This window comes from Tamandua tetradactyla, chromosome 5, assembly GCF_023851605.1.
Source record: "Tamandua tetradactyla isolate mTamTet1 chromosome 5, mTamTet1.pri, whole genome shotgun sequence".
NCBI lineage: Eukaryota > Metazoa > Chordata > Mammalia > Pilosa > Myrmecophagidae > Tamandua > Tamandua tetradactyla.
Genome location: NC_135331.1, coordinates 100,486,405 through 100,501,422, shown reverse-complemented (window position 1 = coordinate 100,501,422; position 15,018 = coordinate 100,486,405). Strand labels below are relative to the sequence as shown.

The 15,018-nt window shown below is 38.3% G+C and overlaps 1 protein-coding gene across 3 annotated transcripts in view; it reads right to left on the bottom strand.

Annotated features, from left to right (window-relative positions):
* Positions 1 to 347: 347 nt before the first annotated feature.
* Positions 348 to 15,018, bottom strand: part of BICRAL (BICRA like chromatin remodeling complex associated protein) — a 101,619-nt gene continuing 86,948 nt past the window's right edge. For 2 of the 3 annotated variants that reach the window (XM_077161824.1, XM_077161825.1), the window contains exons 11-12: positions 11,702 to 11,804; positions 4,577 to 8,466 (exon numbers count right to left, since the gene is read on the bottom strand). In XM_077161824.1, the coding sequence (XP_077017939.1) occupies positions 7,679 to 8,466; positions 11,702 to 11,804 (891 nt within the window). In that variant the 3' untranslated portion in view covers positions 4,577 to 7,678. Of the gene's footprint in view, positions 2,001 to 4,576; positions 8,467 to 11,701; positions 11,805 to 15,018 lie in introns of those variants that run through there. The other variant, XR_013176124.1, reaches the window with a different exon arrangement.

Here is a 15,018-nt window from a genome sequence, read left to right as displayed (position 1 = left end):
TACCACTGACCCATAGCGTATTTTTTTATCCTAAGGGACTGGGGTGATGCCATTATATTTGCTGGTCAACATTATAGGCTTTATCCTGTACTGTTTGGTATATTGTTTCTCTGACCAGATTGGATACTCTCTGAGGGCAGGGAAGTTGTCTTATATGTATGTATCTTCTGCAGCACCTTTCACAGTAATGGACTTATTAATTATCTGAGTGGTGGGTTTGGCAGCTCAAGGCACCATATTGCTATGTAGTACATAATTAGTCCAAGCAGAAAGATAGCACGACACACCGAGCTTAAATAAATGTCAAAAGGCAAGACAATCTTCAGGGTCAAGGCGTGAATGAGGCTCATTATCACACTCTTTCAGCACCTCACCACTCACCACACACGTTTCTTTGTTAAGAGGCAAAAACAGAAGGTTCACAAAGTCTGAGACATCCGTTAAATGGTAAACAAGGAACAAGAATAAGTACTTTATAGCTTCCTCTGTCAATTGATAAAAGCTATGTTCTGTGGTAGTGATGGTATTCAAGGGGAGTAAAAATTTCCGAGGGTATTAGCAATGAACAAGGTTTTGGAGACCGGGATTCAGGAAATTGGTTGCTGTTTTCTGATGCCAGCAGATGGTGCTAGGGGAGTACTTATTCTCAGGATCAGCGCCATTGCTCCACAGACTAATCCAGAGATGAAAAGATAAGGTATTTTTCAACCAATAAATTGTTCACTGAATATGTGTCTACTGAATATTGACCATGTGCTGTAGCACTGAGCAAGAAACTGAATGAGATGGCCGTTTAAGGAATTTATGGTTTCAAAAATCTTAGTTTTTTCAGTCCGTCCTCATTGGCCTCTCTGTTCTCTTACTTCTTGGCCGCTTTAGTTGTCCATCATTAGGCAATGTTTAAATAAATTATGGAAGACTCTACAATTGTTAAAAAGTGAGATAGGTCTTCAAGTCCTGAAATCTCAGTGATAGGTCTTTTTCACTTTTTTTTGTCTGCTGATAGAATTCCATTGCCCTTGTGGTCTCCGTCTTATTGTGTACAATCTTGGATGGAGGGATTTCAAATCTAAACCTTGCCCTCCCGATAACGTAGGCTGTAGGGGTGGATTTCTGCATGATCTCAACTCCTCTTCCCTCCTTAGTGGAAGGGGGCATGAGACCCTAAACTTTTTTGTTTTTTAAATGTTGACCAAAGTGATGGTGGAAGAAATGCAGGTTTTGAGCAGGATTTTAAAAAACTTCCACCTACTAAGACCTCCTGGAGTTTCCTTGTTCCTTTCTCAAGCTTAGTTGGTTCTTCAATCTTCCCTTCAATCCTCATTCTCCCTAAAATTCCCATTTACATTGGCTAAAGAGAGTTGGTTTCTGTTGCTTGCAACCAAAGAATCCCAACTAATATTCCCAGACATTTAGTTCAGTTTGAAAAAGCAGGATACAGAGGAGGGTGTAAGAATAGTCCCAGGTTTCTTTGTTTGATTGCTTTTTTGTTTGTTTGTTTCTCCTATTGATGTATTTGTGTGTAAAAAATTTGGAAGAATGTACAAGAAAGTATTCATTGGGGTTATTTTTGGGAAAAGGAATAGGGCCTGGAATGGAATATTTTGTGGTATGCCCTTTATCACGTTAGTCTAAGAAAAAGCTCTCTAGGTAATTTGATTCTTGTGATTTACCTGTTAGAAACCACTTGATGTTTTTTAAGACCCCATTCTGGACTGATTTTGAAGTTCCTTGATTGACTCTGGGGTCCCTTTCCTAAGATATCTCAATAAGTTATTTCAGGATTGAGTGCACTTCTAGGCTTGGGATCCTACTCTTTTTAAGATAATTGAGCAGTATCTTCTTGTAAGGCAAAACTAACACAGAATTCTAATGGGGGCTTTGTCTGCAATTTCCCATTTGCCCCAAACCTCTTTCTCAGATTATAACCCTTCTTGCTGGTAACTTTGTTTTGTTTCATGCTTTCCTTGTTGCTTCCTCAGAGAGTGACAAAGGGTTATCTGGAAGAAAGTGGGAAAGAGATTAATCAGAGAGCAGTCAAATGAGCCTGGAATTGGGACGGACAGCATGGGCACCAGCTTTTGATTCTGACGAAAAATAAGGATAAGGGGGGCAAAAAGTGGGAAGAAAAATGGAAATAGGTAATGCGGAACATCCTTTTGAGGATCAAAGTAGACACAGGGAGGCTGGGGTAGAAGTACACAGTACACAGTAGATAAAATAAAAAGCAAAACAGAAAAATCCTGACTTCTGAATTATTTCAGGGATAATGGACCATTAGCTTCCTCTCCTCCCCCCCACCCCCATAACAACTTTCCTTTACAATTTAAGAAGTGGAAAGCCAGGACAATCTTCCTAATCTATAGGCAAGGAAGTCAGTTGAGATTGACAGTAATTTGCACAAAAATAATTGATTGTGTTAGAGAGGTGCTGGAACTAATTTACAGCCTTGAGTCAAAGGCATGTTCTCCTCACCCAATCACCCGGTTTTCCTTGACCTTCATATAAATGACTTTTTCTAAGATCTCGCTTTTGTGTTTTCAAATGCCAGATTCCAACACATGCCCAAGAAGAATACAGAGTGGACAGAGGTTCTTATAAAGACCTCTAGCCTGCAGCAACGTAGACACAGGCTGTTGATAATCTGGAATTCACTTTGAACTACCAATGCGCTCAGACCACTTGGTCATATACTGAACCAGATTTCTGCACATATTTAACTCCATGATCACAAAAATCCTTTTTCTTTATGCCTGCAGAAAGTGCAATACATTTTTCTTTCTCACCTTCAGTATCCCTCAAACATAACTCACAAAACTATATTAAGAACCAGGGAATGAAGTGAGGGGTAAGGGGTATGGTTATGTATAATCTTTTTTTTCTGTTATTGTTTTATTTCTTTTTCTAATTCGATGCAAATGTTCTAAGAAATGATAAATATGCAACTATGTGATATTAAGAATTACTGATTATATATGTAGAATGGAATGATATGTTAATATTTTTGTTTGTTGCTAATTTTTTAATAAATAAAAAGAAAACAATGATAACCTATCTCTAAAAAAAAAAAAAAAAAGACCCAGGGAATGGAAATATATATTGCTGCTTTCTACCAAGTGACAGTCTGAAAGAATTTTAGCATCCCAGCTTTGAAATGTAATGTAGTTATTTGTGTGCCTGTTTCCCTCTCTAGATTGTGATCTCACTGAGTAGAAATCATGCCTTAAGTGCCCGTATATGCCAAGTGTCTAGCACAAGTGCTTGTCAAACAGTAAGCTGCTCAGTGTTTGGGGGTCAATGCTCTGCACCTCCAGCTGGATACGCAAGTGATGCTACCTCTGCCATGGGGTGCCCTCGCAGGGCTGAAGCAGAGCTGGAGCGGAGCTGTTTGAGGACAGCACAGCTAGAGTCCTGCCTGAGCAACACTGTTTTAGTGTTCTTAAACTGAGGACTTGTGAAGGCTTCTTTCTCTTTCCTTCTCTTCCTCCCCAACAATTCCTTGGCTACTTTTTCCACATCAGGGAGTAGTAGGGCCCTTTTCCTGGACTATGGTGTCCCACACACAGGGCTGAGGTCCTATAAACCATCTGAAGAGAAGATGCCTGGTCTTTCCTCTGGGCGTGCCCCAGGGGAATACAAACACCCTGATCCTAACCAAGCCACCAAATGATCCTTCCTTCTTAACTCTTTATTCCTGGAGCACTTCCATTGTAAATGGCCTGAAGTGGGGGCACATTCAAGACACACATTTACCCTTAGCAAGAAAAGCTTGACATCAGGGTAATGCTGCAAATGATATTAAGGGGTACACCCACTGATAGAGTTACTCTAGCAGTAATTATTCTAACCTCTGGAAAGTTAATGCTAAAACAATTCCCTATTTATATATTGATTACTGTAGAATCTTGATTTCCTGACTGCTACTGCTTTAAGCGCAGAGGGAAGCAATTAAACCCTAAAGTAAGGAGTATAATGATCAATTGTAGGTCCAAAGAAACATTTTTAAGGGAGTTCTAAACTCTCACCCTCCGGAAACTTCTAGCAGTTTCCCTAAAAATCTAGGTAGAGTTATACTTGTGAAGGCAGCAACCCAGAGGGGTGTATGGGGCTGATTTTACAGATACGATTACAGAACTATGTCTCAGTAAAAGTAAGTCAAGTACATGAATCCAAACAGACACTTAGTTCCTGAATAATTCTTAAACATTTTCTTCTCTTTTCCCTTATCTTTTCCTTGTCCTTGCAGAAACAAACAAACAAACAAAACATAATGATTGATGAATATTTCCTGGAGATTGAGGCTCACTTACCTAGCTTTATAAATCACCTCTAGTTTCCTTCTTTTGCTAAGGACCTATGTGACAGGAGCAGGGATGGAGGCCAGAGATACACATAACTAAACTGTCTCATTCACCAACTCTGTTTAGTTTGTAATGGTCTGGAAAGGCAGATCAAATTCAAATCCTACCCCTTTATTGGTTAAGCTGATTTTTGGTAATGGCAAAATATATTTAAATAGAACTCCCACTGAATACTTACCCTTTCCCTCTGGGAAAAGTAGCCATTCCTATTTGCAAAATCAAGACAATCACAGTTGCACTTTTTCCCAAATCTTTGGCTGTATTGCAATGGTTGTTTCATTTTGTATTCTCCAACTAAACATTTCCTAACCATGGATTAACAATATAGTTACTGACTGGTTTCTTTTAACAGTATTTATCCAACATAACAAAATAAACTGCAATTTGTTATACTTTTTTTTACAAAACATTTTATAAATATTTTTACAAAATGTATACAAAGCAATTTCAAGTGAGACATACTATACAAATGAAGGTATTTAAGCAAATAAAGCCCACACCACACTGACAGTGAGTGACGCATCCTCTTTAAGTCAAGTCAGTCTGTAAGGCCTCCCTAATCTAACAAAGTCTACTAAATTCTTCAGAGCTAAAATATTTCTTTTTCGTAATTGCCAGTTTAAAATTTGCTTTATCTTTAGGCGGTACTTAAGGACACAGAAAATCAAATGCTTAATAACAAATCCACACTTTTCCACAACAACAGAAAAGAAAAAAAAGAAAGAAAAAAGAAAGTGATTTTTGTTACTGAGTACAAGTAGTCCTAAAGCTTAACTTTGACTAATGAACCTGAACAACTGAATGCTGGCCGTGCGAGGCTGAGCTCTCCTCCCCTTCACCTGAGGGGCTCGGCATGCGAGTTTTGACCCATGTGCACATAACCTAATCACAGGAGTAAAATACATTTCGTAATCTTCATTTGTCATTATCTAGAATCTTTCCTCCATAAAAAGTAAACTTACATACAAGGACACAAAAATTTACAAGTTTCATTTTGGTAAATTAGGCTCTCCATTTGCTAGACAAGTGCTAGGGCTTAAAAACCCTTTTAAGATGGTACATAGAAAAGCTAGGATCGGGGTAGCAGGGCAGAATAGGGAAGAATGAGGGGACAAATGTACATGAAGTTTATCTTGTCTCTTAAGAATTCCACTGATTTGTAGTAATTAATATAACTCATCAGCTGCCTAAATGAAGGCTTCCAGGTATAAAGTTCCACAATGAGAAGAATTTGATCAGTAGGGACCATCTTTAAGTCTCGCTAGAATTAGGGGAGCATGAGCCCAAAGAGGAGAAGAGCCTATGAAATCATGGTGGGAGATGGGGTCAGAGGTCAGGGCAGTTACCCCAGGGCTTCCCAAACAGAAAGTTCCAACTGGCGATACCAACTTATCCTTCTAGTCTGTTACAATACAAGAAAAGGGGGAAATCTGCAACTTGGACATTGGCACAAATAAGGAAAAAATGGATACCCTAAAATGGTCCAGATTTTCCAATTTCTATTGGCTGGAGGGAGGGAGAGAAGGTACTTTGCTTTTATAAAGACTGACTGTCTAAAAGGGTTTCTCTGTTTGGTGGGGCAGGGTGGCAGGGAGAGTATAGGACTTCTGTTGCTGTGTTTTTTTAAAAACCAGAAGCCTTCCTTTCCATTGTAGGGCAATCTGGAAAAGAAATGCCCAACATGACAATGGAGTCACCCCTATTCTGGAGACTGCTGGGAACAGATCCTGGCAACCCATTAGTGGAGGCCAGTGGGTGCACCTTTAAAGCCAGAAACATAAACAGAGAGAAAGAGAGAACATGTGTTGCACAGGAGGCTGAGTGTACACACACTGTAACCAAATGACCTCTGGATCTGAACAGCTAAGAGTCGTGCACACCCACGCATGCAAAATACCATTAGGCCACTGTCCCAATGATGGGTGATAACTGATGGTAGCAGTGACACTGAGAATAAAATAACAACAGAAATGGAATGACCTGGGCAGGTATGCAAGAAAGGAAAAGGGGGAAAGCTCCCTGAAAAGAAATATAAACAATAAAGTGATAACTCATTTTCACTAATGTGAACAGGAACCAAACATGAACCTTGGCAGGACATGTCCTTTGCCTCTCAAGTGGGAATCCCATGACGTAGATCTTTCCTTTCAGTGGTGGGTTGGCTGGTTAACTTTGGTTTTGTCAATATTTTGGTCATGAATGCTGCCAGGGGTGACTACTGTTCTTGAACAACAAGAAGCATAAACAAGGCCAAAGTCCCCTTAAGGTTTAACCTAAAAAAATTACAGCATAGTTTTCAAATGAAAGTGCTTTTGACTCTTGGCTATTTGTTGTGGGAGAGGGTGGGAAGAGAGGTTAAACGAAACAAAACCCAGCAACAAACAAAAACATATCACATCGTATGTTGACTATATCCAATTATAAAATGCAAAACTCTTGTTTTCTTCTTAAGAGTTAACATATATATGCGTTTACATATATACATATTATAATCCTCATGGTTCTAGCCCGGCTGGCCTCCCCTGTACACTGTGCCACTTACTAGTTTCCGTTTTCCTTTATTTAGCCTGGCAGAATTATGTCAAGTCATGCTGTTGCACTAAGAACAGAGCATTCCCTAGATCAAATTCACCACAGTTATGCTGAAAAGCATGAGGTTTTTTTTTCCTGGAACATCAGAAAAGCACTTGAATAATGAACAAGGAAGCCCTGCAAATGCCCTGCGTGTTCACTAGTGGCTTTTGACACCAGGAAGCAAGTCCAGCAGAGCAGCCAGCAACGTACTGCTCGGGGCTGGCTGAGGGGAGAGAACCACGTGGTCTCCCCCCCAAAAACACAAAAGCAAAACAAAACAAAACCCTAAATTTGGAGATGCAGTGGGATAGTCTTTAAAAAGTAGCTTCTATCAGTCCGGTTTGATTTTCTTTAGTAGGTCTATTTTCAAATGATTTATGATTGTCAGAATTTTGCCCAGGGCCAAATGTACTATGAGCTCATTGAGTTACAGTTTTCTGAAAAATAAAAGCAGATAAACAAACAAAAAAATGACCGTAAGCACTTTCATAGCACTTGAAATGTGTAGGGCCTATCAGACTGCTTTCTAACTAGGATTAATTTTATGAAGGATTTCCCTGTAACCACGACAAGTATTGCTCTTAAACAAAGAACAGGGTTGAGATTAGAAAGAATAACCTGTGATGAAAGACCAAGCAGGCTGGAGACAGGAGACCGTATCCACTTGCTTTTGCCAGGAGAAGATGTAACTTGTCCAGGGTGGGGGTCTGAGGGGGCGGGGGCGGGGGCTAGGACTGCTGCTATTAACACTCTAAGATACTATTTACAGCTGCTTCTAGGATGGAGTCTGTTTCTACAACGCCTTCGCTGTGGTCCGGGATGAACTTTTCCAGGCAGTTTTCCTGCGAAGCCATCGGAGAAAAGTTGGGGAAATCTAACTCAACAGGGCCGCTAACCGCAGGGTCACTCTGGGGCTGCCTCCCAGCCTTCTTGAGTTCCAAGATGTTTTTAAATGTTGTTTCTAAACTCTTACTGAGCTGGAGATCTGGCTGGGGCTCGCCGGACCCTTTCATGATGTCTGTGTGTAAAACTTCATTCTTTGGAGAATTCCTCAGAGTCTTGTCTTGGAAGGAATTGTTCCGCATCATCTCCAAGTGAGAATCTGCTAGGGTACTTGAGAGTTGGCTCTCAGGACCATAATCTGGTCTGCACGAGGTTTTCTGGTGACCGTCAGGGCCGGGGGCACACTCACTGGACTTCAGGGAATCTCTCCGGCTGCTTTTCCCTTCAGATGCGCTCTGGTATTGGACTAAGCCCACTTTGTCAAATTTCAGTGCTCTGCTGAGGCATTCAGTTTTTTTAGAAATGTTTCCTTCTGCAGAGACCACAATGTGATTAGGCACTAGATGAAGTTGGTCGTGATTCGTGGGTTCGGCCATCCCTGGCTTGGATCGGTCTCGGCTTTGCGCCTTGGCCGTGTGATGGAAAGAGCTGGTTGTTTTACTGCCGTGCTGGTCACTCCTGCCAAAGTGCGTCTCGTGAGTGGCTTTATCAAGTTTGAAGGAACAGCAGAAATCAGCCTGAAAACCATCTGGAATGGGAATTAAAAGGACATTAATGAATAAACACAAGAGCAAGGCCTATAAAATGCTAGTGGTAAATGAAAGCGAGGGGTAAGGGGTATGTATAATTTTTTTTTCTCTGTTATCGTTTTATTTCTTTTCAATTGTCTTTTTATTTCTTTTTCTAAATCAATGCAAATGCTCTAAGAAATGATGAATATGCAACTATGTGATGATATTAAGAATTACTGATTGTATGTGTAGAATGGAATGATATCTTAATATTTTGTTTGTTAATTTTTTTTAATTAATAAAAAAAGTTAAAAAAAAAAAAAAAAAGAGCAAGGCCTATACACTAGACCCCTCCAGTGGGTCAGGTGGGGAGGGAAAACCCACCACAGCCCCCCAACCAAGTCAGTCTGTTACACACAGGAGGCTGCAGAAACGCAGCACCGAGAGGCCATCCTACAAAAGAACCAAGGCTATCTCTCTCCAGCCAACACAACAAGCAAACTCACCACCCTCCCCCTGTCTACGTGGGACATGACTCCCACTGGTGTGAACCTTCCTGTCCCCTGTCTGAGGATTTGGGACAGAAATCCTAGAATGAGCTGAGACTCAGCATCAGCGGATTGAGAAAACCTTCTCGACCAAAAGGGGGAAGAGTGAAATGAGACAAAGTGTCAATGGCCGAGAGATTCCAAACAGAGTTGAGAGGTTATCCTGGAGGTTATTTTTACGCATTAAATAGATATCACTTTGTTATTCAAGATGTAATGGAGAGGCTGGAGGGAACTGCCTGAAAATGTAGAGCTGTATTCCAGTAGCCATGTTTCTTGAGGATGACTGAATAATGATACAGCTTTCACAATGTGACTGTGTGATTGTGAAAACCTTGTGTCTGATGCTCCTTTTATCTACCCTGTCAACAGACGAGTAGAACACATGGAATAAAAATAAATAATAAGGGGAACAAATGTTAAAATAAATTTAGTTTGAAATGCTAATGAAAGCAAGGGGTAAGGGGTATGGTATGTATAATCTTTTTTTTTTCTGTTTTTGTTTTATCTTTTTCTGTTGTCTTTTTATTTCTTTTTCTGAATTGATGCAAATGTTCTAAGATATGATGAATATGCAACTATGTGATGATATTGTGAATTACTGATTATATATGTGAATGTTATAGTTCATTTGTTAAATTTTTTTAAATTAATAAACAAATTAAAAAAAAAAGAACCAAGGCTAAGGAGCCATGGCTTCCAGAGGGTAACTTAAACCTCTTTGAAAAGGTTGCTACTCGATGACAAATGGGAAAACCAAAGGCGTGAAATGCTCCATTTAATCCTGATCGCTTGGTTTTATTTTGTTTTGTTTTTCAGAATTTTTTCCCTTAAATTATTATTTTTTTGTATGCTGTATGGTAGGAGTCACATTTCATTCTTTTTTCATGTGAATATCCCATTATTGTAGCACCATTTGTTGATTTTTTTTTTTAGTGCATGGGCCAGGAATCAAACCCGGGTCTCTCACTCTTGGTTTTATTTTTAATTAGTTTTTTATTTTTTTATTATTACTATCTGCTTTGAAACAGATAGTAATAATAGTCTGAAAGAGAAAGTATGTACTGGTATCAGTCTGGTTTCTTCCTTAGAGTGGAGAGCCCTGAAATGAAGCTACTTCTGTGTGGGTGACGGTACACCAGCCCCTTTAGACACAGGTGAGGGACCCTGGATTAACTAACTGCACTCTGCTGGGAGCACAAAATGAATTACCAACCCAAACCCAAGATGCTACCTGCTTTAAAGGACAGTGGGATAGGGAGGAACTGAGTCTGTGAACGTGAGGCCTTGAAGAAGAGCCAGAGGATGGCAGGAGACATATTTGTGAGGATTTAGGGGCTGAGGGTATAGGTGGAGGTAGGCAGACTACTGCTATCTGTTATGCAAGTTCAGAAAAAGTGTTAATTCTGGAAGTAATGAAAGTGAAATAGGGCTTTGACAACCTCTATAAAACAACAAAAAATACATTTAGAGTGAACACTGAATTTGTTCACCATGTCCCAAAACATGAGATCCAGTAGATGTATCTTTGCAATCTAAAAAGATTATTTCATCCTTCAAACACTGTGCAGGCCTTAGATAGAGGCGAATGAAGCACCATCCCTGCCCCTGTGGTGCTTATATCTAAGGAGGTTGGGACAAAGCAGGGGGTTTATCCTCAAGCCCAATTCACCAAAATGCAATAGGATGATCCGATTTGACATTCTAAGAAAAATGAACAGAAATATATTCTACATTATTCTCTCCCTTTTGGGAGAGACTTGAGGATCCTCCCATATACAGAGCATTTCCTTGAGACTCTACTTAGACTCACACAGCCTCTGTAAGGCTCATACGTTCTCCCTGGGGGCTTCCTGTGCTGTATCTAGCACAAGCAGAACCTTAATATGTAAGTAGAAGAAGATACATTAAAAGAATGACAGTAAAGCCACAAGAAAATATAGTACAAAAACAGAGGAATTAATTAGCTAAACTATCAAGTTAATGCATTAAAATCTTATCCTGTAAACTATAGCTACATTGTAAAAACTTTAGATGTATTAAATAAAAGAAAAAATAAGAATACAAAATCATTATCTTGCACATGATATATATATGATTATAAATATGTATAAATGATGTATGCAAGTGGGAACCAGGACTTGGGGGTAAAAAGCATTTCTTTTGTAGGATGGTGAAAGTACAAGTAAAATTCATTTTCAGTGAATTGTTATAATGTTAATTGGTTAAGAAAATTTTAGAAGCCAGAAAAAAATAAAGAGAACTCACTTTTTAAAAAAGAGGCAGAATGTGGCAAGAAATTGATAGGGTGAGAAAATGTACTTAAATGGGGCATTACAGTTTATTAGTTTGTGGACAGAGAATGTGTTTTACTGATTTTTCCCCCTAACATTCAATAATTTGCTGAAGTTTAACCCAGGAAGGCTTCTGACTTAAGTTAGTTCTCAAAAACTGGAGAATGGTTGAGAATTTTAGGTTTGCAATAGGGAACATAATCTCTTAACTGAATGTAAAATTTCTCAGAAAGAATAGACTTTCTGAGAGTATGTATACACTGATCTTAACCCTGGGTTTTTTTCCCCAGAGATGATGCTCTCCCTTCAGGTTTTGCACCCATAGGTCAGTCCGGACAGATCTCCTGAAAGTCCCGTGGATCTGGAACACAGCAGCTACACTCTCCAGCTTGTACTCTGAGGTTTCTTACCAGGGTCGACAAGTGCCAGGCGCTTGTCCCGGGAGAGAGAAGCTCTTTCTTCCTGGTTGAACATTCTATCAATCATCACCATCTCGGCAGAGGGATTGATCCGCTGAAAATGAGAGAGACCGGTTATTCCAAACGCCTTTTACCAAGTGAAGACATCTCAATATGTCTTTGGAACATATGAAGCAGTAAGAAGTGAGAGTTTGGTATCTTGGTTCTAGTCATTTCCCCTTTAGTCACATTTATCCTAGTCACGATGGTAATTTTTTTAATTGTACTTTTTTGAATGGGTAATTTACTCATTCAAAATTTAAAAGTAACTAAAGAATATGTGATAATAAGCCTCCCTGCTTTACCCAGCCCATACCTCCCCAGAGCCATTTGCATGTCTAGCAGTTTCTTAATATACTCTTCCAGAGATACTTCATGAATATGCAAGCATATACATACTTCCTTCTTTGTCTATTTTTGTACACAGATGGTAGCTATGTACAAACTGTTTTGTATCTTCCTTTTCCCTCTTCTATTTAACAATATATACTGGAAATCCTTTATTGGATGATCTTTTATTTATTTTTATTTTTTTATTTTTTCCTTTTGTGTCTGGTTTATTTCACTCAACATGATGGATGATCTTTTATTTTATAGTCTGCTATACTTTGTTCTTGTTTTTAATTAAGCATTTCCTTAAAAATAGTTTTACTGTACAGAATCAACCCTTAGATTGTATTTCGGAATTTTATTTAACACAAAAATTCATGGCAGGTAGCCCAAACACCCTAAAGAGTGGGATAGAAAGATCAAAGGTGATGGTGGAATTATACATAGAAGATAGGATTTAAAAAATGAATATGAATGCTGAATCATTAAATTTATATCTCTTTTAGTCTCCAGTTTTTAGAGCAGCTAGAAGTAAAAACCTAAAATTGCGGAACTGTAACCCATGTCAAACTCTGAAATATGTTCTACAATTAATTGTGGTGCTGTGCTTTGAAATCTATAGTTTTGTATATATGTTATTTTTCACAAAAAAAGAAGGAAAAAAGTCAATTGTGATGTTAGAAAAATACTTAAGCCTTCTAGCCTCCTGTATTCTGGAGCAGCTAGAAGGAAAATTATGAGAGGATCATATGGTAGCCCATGACAAACTCTGAGATCTGTCCTGTTACTACTTGTTGAAGAGTGCTTTGAAAACTATTGCTTTTTTATTTCATTGCTTTGTATGTATATTATACTATACAATAAAAAAGTTAAAAACAAAATTCATGGCAGGTATAAAAAAATCTGACCAGTAGTCCTTTCCTCACGAATGATAGAGATGGTCTTTTTTGATGTCTCAGAATTCTGTTTTAGAAATGGTTATTAATATTAGAACAACTATTACTTATAATTCTAAGGGAATATATATAAGTAAATACAAATACACATTTTTAGACTCTTATATATATGAAAAACTTAGTTCAACTAATCACTCAAAGATAGATTTTCAAAATTGATCTCAAATTGAAAATGACTTGTAAGGGACCACTTTACAGGTTAAAGCCTGTAATATTTTAGAACTTCTGAAATTTCACGAAAGATTTGGTCTTTCCATGATTTCCTAAGAGATCATACTCTTTTCTCCTTTTCTCTCTGGTGTTTCTTTTCTTTTTTGGCACACAGGCTGGGAGTTGAACATGGATCTCCTGTGTGACAGGCGGGTGTTATGCTGCTGAACCACCCATGCATCTTTTCTGAGCTTTTTTTTTTAAAATTTGTTTTGTATTATCAAACCAAAACAACATACAAACATGAACATTCTTAACATATAAACATTCCGAGTATGGTGTTCTGCTTAGCTTTTAATAGACCCTCAAGAAGAACTGCACCCTCTACATGAGACCTAAACCTTGATTTGGTGGGGAATTACTGACAAATCAAGTATAAAAGGTGTCATTCAACACAAACCCAAGTAAATAAAGAAATTTAGACAAGTGAAGGAAACCAACTTGTAAAATAACCTTATTTAGATAATCGAATGTCCTGGATGGAGCAGAAAATCACCAAGCATGTGAAGATCCAGGCAGAAATGGCCCAGCTAAATGACCAAATCAAAACACTGGAGGGGATACAGAATATGGATATTTATATTCAGAAAAAAAATAAAGAGTATCAAGAAGACACTAGAAGATCATAAAGAAGAATTCAAAAGATTAAATAGAAAAACAGCAGATTTCACAGAGATGGAAGATGCTGTAGACCAAATTAAAAATATACGAGAGACACACAACAGCACATATGAAGAGGCAGAAGAAAGAATAAGTGAAACTAGAACAGAGAACAATTGAACCCAAGTGTACAAAAGAACAAATGGCAAGAAAGATGGGAAAAATGGAACTGGATCTCAGGGAAATGATGGACAACAAAAGGTGCACAAATAAAAGAAGAATGATTCTTTTATTTGTTGTCCCAGAAGAGTAAAAGGCTGGAAATGTTATTTTTAGTTGAAGAGATAATCGAAGAAAACTTCTCAAACCTTATAAAATACATAAATATGCAAATCAAAGATGCCCAATGAACCTCAAATAGAATAATCCAAACAGACCCATTCCAAGACAATACTAATAAGACTGTCAAATATTGAAGAGAAGCAGAAAGTACTGAAAGCTGCAAGAGAAAAGCGATCTACTACATACAAGGGAAACCACGTAAGACTGAGTTTGGACTACTCAGCAGGCACCACAGAGGCAAGAGGGCAGTGGTATGATATATGTAAGATCCTGAATGAGAAAGATTTCCAGCAATGAATTCTTTATTCAGTCAAGTTATCCTTTAAGGTTGAGGGAAAGATTAAAATCTTCAAAGACAAACACAATCTGAGAGAACTAGTCAACAAGAAACCTGCCCTACAAGAAATATTAAAGGGAGTTTTGTTGGTTGAAAAAAAAAAGACAGGAGAGGGAGGTCTGGAGGCAGGCATAGAATTAAACAGTACCATAAGGGTAATTCACAGGATAAAAAGAGGGAGAGGGAAAAGAATATACAGATTTGACAAACAAAAAATAAAGGATAAGACAGTAGACTCAAGACCTGCTTTTTTCACAGTAATAACTTGAGAGTTTAATAGACTAAATGTACCAATTAAAAGATACACATTGGCAGAATGGATTAAAAAAATATGATCTATCTATATATGTTTACAAGAAATGCATCATAGACCCAAGGACAGAAACAGACTGAAAGTGAAAGGATGGAAAAAAGATGTTATATGCAGGTTATAATCAAAAGAAAGAAGGAGTAGCTATACTAATATAAGATAAAATAGACTTTAAATGTGAAGA